General features: G+C 36.9%; 1 protein-coding gene across 1 annotated transcript in view; it reads right to left on the bottom strand.

The window, feature by feature from the left end:
• LOC110596568 (dolichyl-diphosphooligosaccharide--protein glycosyltransferase subunit 4-like) overlaps positions 1-1475 on the bottom strand; it is a 2996-nt gene extending 1521 nt beyond the window's left edge. The window contains exon 1 of the mRNA XM_021717720.1: positions 1457-1475. Within this exon, the coding sequence (XP_021573395.1) occupies positions 1457-1475 (19 nt within the window). The remainder of the gene's footprint in view (positions 1-1456) is intronic.
• Positions 1476-4267: the final 2792 nt, after the last annotated feature.

Below are 4267 nucleotides of genomic sequence, written 5' to 3'. Positions count from 1 at the left end.
CTTGGAAGGCTGAGGCGGAAGGATCGCCAGAGCCCAGCAGGTCAAGGCTGCGGTGGCCAGGAGCGTGCCACTGCCCTCTGCCTGGGCAACAGATGAGACTCCAACTCAAAAAAAAAAGAAAAAGAAAAAAGAATTTATGGGGCCATTGCCTTACTGGACTCTAATGTGGACTCTTTGAGCTGTGGATGGTGCCAGGCTTCCTGGCTTTGGCCACCTTCCCTGCTTTGGGGAAGTGAATCTCCTCTTTTTCTCTCATTTACTTGTTAAATAAACTATATTTTTGATCTAAAAGTAAATAAGTAAATAAAATCACTAAGTGTTGGGATAATTTGTTATGCAAAATTAATAATATAGTGGAGAAAAACATTTTGCAATATTAAACATTGCATATTATTTGTTAATGTATATATAGATAAGTTAGATGTAAAAGTAACAATTTGTGAAGTAGGTTACCAATTCTTTACATTGGCAACCAGACAGGCAGTGAACATTAACACTTCAAATAGTTTTCTCTTTATAAAAATATTTAATAAAATTTAAATAAGTGTTCTAAATATTAATAAACATTTTAAAATACAAAAATATTTATATTTTACATTGTTTTAATTTACATTTTTATAAAATTGATGCAAATTTTATAAGCATATGCATTTTTTATTTTTTAACTCTTTAGGCCATTACGCAATAGAATACAATTTATGTGAAAATATTGATTACAATGACATGTTTAATTATTTTCCTGAAATGAAGGCAAGAAAATAAGTTCTACGAAAAAAGCATGTGTTATGGGTTGAATTGTGTCTTCTCCCCCCTAAAATTCTTATGTTAAAATCCTGGCTCTCAGTACCTCAGAATGTGACCTTATTTGGAAATAGTGTCATTGCAGATATGATTAGCTAAGGTAAACCAAGGAGTGGGGTGTGACGCCGATCCAATGTGACTGATGTCCTTATAAAAAGAGGAAATCTGGACACAGAGATAAACACAGAGGGATGAGTCCATGTGACAATCGGAATTATACTTTTACCACCCAAGGAATTACCGGAAGCTAGAAGAGAAACCTGAAACAGATCTTTTCTAGCTCCTTCAGAGGGAGCATGACCCTGTTGATGCCTTGCCTTGATCATGGACTTCTAGCCTCTAGAATTGTCAGACAATAAATTTCTGTAGTTTAAGTCACTCATTTTGTAGTACTTTGTTATGGCAGCCCTGGCTAACTCATAGAGCTTGCAGTCATTTATAAATTATATCTTTCTTTTATTACTAATCCAAACAGGGCTAGCCCACCAACAGGATATGTAGACACACATGATAATAATTAAGCCCAACAACCTTTCTTATTTTGATGATATTCAATCACATAAAACCATAAGTTTAAACATATTTCCAGTTTACCATTATAAAGGTGTATCTTTGGCAAAGTAGAAAGATAAAATGTCATAATTTTAGCTCTTACATGTAGGTCTTTGATCCATTTTGAGTTCCTTTGTAATATGGTGTAAGGTAAGAGTTCATTCATTCTTTTGCATGTGGAAATTCAGTTGTCCCAGTGCCACTTATTGAAAAGATTATTGTTGGCCGGGCTCGGTGGTTCAACCTGTAATCCCAGCACTTTTGGAGGCTGAGGTGCGTGGATTGCCTGAGCCCGCGGGTTTGAGACCCGCTTGGGCAACTTGGCGAGACCTCATCTCTACAATAAATAAAAAATCAGCTGGGCATGGTAGTGCGCGCCTTTAATTCCGGTTACTCGGAAGTCTGAGGTGGAAGGATCGCCAGAGCCCAGCAGGTCAAGGCTGCGGTGGCCAGGAGCGGCCACTGCACGCCAGTCTGGGCGATGAGTGAGACTCCAACTCAAATAAATAAATAAATAAATAAATAGCCAGGCGTGGTAGTGGTGCCTGTAGTTCCAACTACTTGGAAGGATCGCCAGAGTCCAGCAGGTCCCCACAGGGGTGGCTATGAGCATGCCACTGCACTCTAGCCTGGGTGACAGAGTGAGACTCTGACTCAAAAAAAAAGAAAAGATTATTGTTGAAATCAAGGATGTGTCTTTGAACTTGCAATTCGAATCTCTTGATTTGTATGTCTGTCCTTATGCCAGCACCACATTGTCTTGGTCACTATAACTTTGCAGGAGTTTTCGAAATCGGGAAATGTGAGTCATCCAATTTTCATGGGTCTCTTGAATTTCCAAACGAAGTTACAGATAATCTTGTCAATTTCTGCAGCAGCAACAACAACAACAATGGCAAAAGCATGAGTTTTGATAGGAATTACATTGAATTTGAATTTCAGGAGTTTTACCCTCTTAACAATATTAATATTTCCAATCCATTCACATAGATTTATTTCTTCTTATTTAAATCTTCTCTAATTTCTTTCAGTGGTTTTTGTAGTTTTGTGTAGAAATCTTGCTCTTCTTGTGTTAAAATTGTTCTTTAAATGGGACTGTTTTCTTAATTTTATGTTCGGATCATTTATTACCATTGTATAGAAAAACGATTGTTGTATATTGATCTTGTATTCTACTACCTTGAGTACACTTGTTTATTAACTCTAATAAATTTTTGTGGATTCCCTAATTATTTTCTGCATATATATGATGTCATTTACAAACAGATAGTTTTGCTTTTCTCCTTTCCAATATGGATGCATTTTATTTATTTTTCTTAACTAATTGCCTTGGCTAGAACCTCTAGAACAATGCTGAATTGAATTGAAGTGACAGGAACAGTATCTATGTCTTGTTCCAGATCTTTTTTTTTTTTTTTTTTTTTTTAATGAGTTGGAGTCTCACTCCGTTGCCCAGTTTGGCACACAGTGGCATGCTCATGGCCACCCCAGCATTGACCTACTGGGCTCTGGCTATCCTTCAACCTCAGCCTTCAAAGTAGCCAGAAACACAGGCGCATGCTACCTCGCCTGGCTATTTATTTATTTATTTATTTATTTATTTGAGTTGGAGTTGGAGTTGGACCTACATGTGATTTTTTTATTGGAGAGACGAGGTCTCACCAAGTTCCCTGGGCTGGTCTCGAACCCGTGGGCTCAAGTAATCCACTAGCCTCGGCTTCCCAAAGTGCTGGGATGATAGGCTGAGCCACTGAGCCTGGCCTTGTTCCTGAGCTTAAGGACAAAACGTATTTGCTATTTGACTTTGGGCTACTTCTTCGTGCTCAGTTTTCTCATCTGCAAAATGAAATGATACCAATAACAGTACCTCCTTCATAAGGTTGCTGTGAATGTTACAAGAATCAGTACCAGTAAAGTATATGGACCAGTGCTGGACATATATTGTCTGCTCTTAATATGTTCACTTTACTAAACATCGTGATGGATAAAAATAATTAACATTCGAATCTCCTCGATGTCATTCTCATTCTTAGTATAACAGCCAAGTTGGAGAAATTTCAAAGATTAGTTCCTACACATAGGATTCTGTGTTACACATTGTAACTATTTCATGAAAGATATCTTTCTTCATACAAAGCATAGTGTTAAGATTGGACAGATTAAATGTGTCCAGAAAGTTGTTCTCTGGATCTTTATGAGAAAATATTGGACATAAAAATCTAATGAATTAAACAGATTTCAATGAGTTGCCAGTAGGTGGCTCTCTCAATTTACTATATTATTCTCAGTCCAGCTATGTGCTTTTATGTGTCAAGTCACATCATCCAAAAAAACCCTTGAAGAACAGGTCAGAAACAGCTCCCCAGGAATTAGCTCATTTAGTTGCCTTTCTTCTGGTAGTATTTACCCTCCACAGTTGTAGATGCACTTGCAGAGAAACATGAGTTGATAGCTATTTTTTAATGTTTTTTTTTTGTTTTTTGTTTTGCTTTTAATAAAACATGAGGAAACACTTTGGAAATGTTTTAATTAGAGCCTAGAATGTCAATTATTTTTACCCATCATGATAAACAGATGAACATGATTTTTAAAAATCTTTCACAGACAATTAATTTCCACTTTTTTTTTTTTTTTTGCTCATTTCTTTATAATAGCTTTAGACCTGGCTAATTCTTCCCTCAGTTTTTCTCTGCATTATAGTAATGATTTATACAAATCTAACTTTTTTTTTTTGAGAGGAGGATATTCCTATTTTTCCCAAGCTGGTCTCAAACTCTTAGGCTCAAGTGATCCTCCTGCCTCAGCTTCCCAAATAGCCGGAACTGCAGGTATGTGGCACCACGCCAGGCAAATATATCTGTTCTTTAATATATCAGTAAGTTGTTCAGGACCTTTGGCTTCCCCCAGCATTTTG

Source organism: Carlito syrichta, unplaced genomic scaffold, assembly GCF_000164805.1.
Source record: "Carlito syrichta isolate Samal-C Ts95f unplaced genomic scaffold, Tarsius_syrichta-2.0.1 Scaffold310501, whole genome shotgun sequence".
In the NCBI taxonomy this organism is placed as follows: domain Eukaryota; kingdom Metazoa; phylum Chordata; class Mammalia; order Primates; family Tarsiidae; genus Carlito; species Carlito syrichta.
Note: the sequence above shows the minus strand (reverse complement) of the source record. Positions and strands in the feature narration are given on the sequence as shown.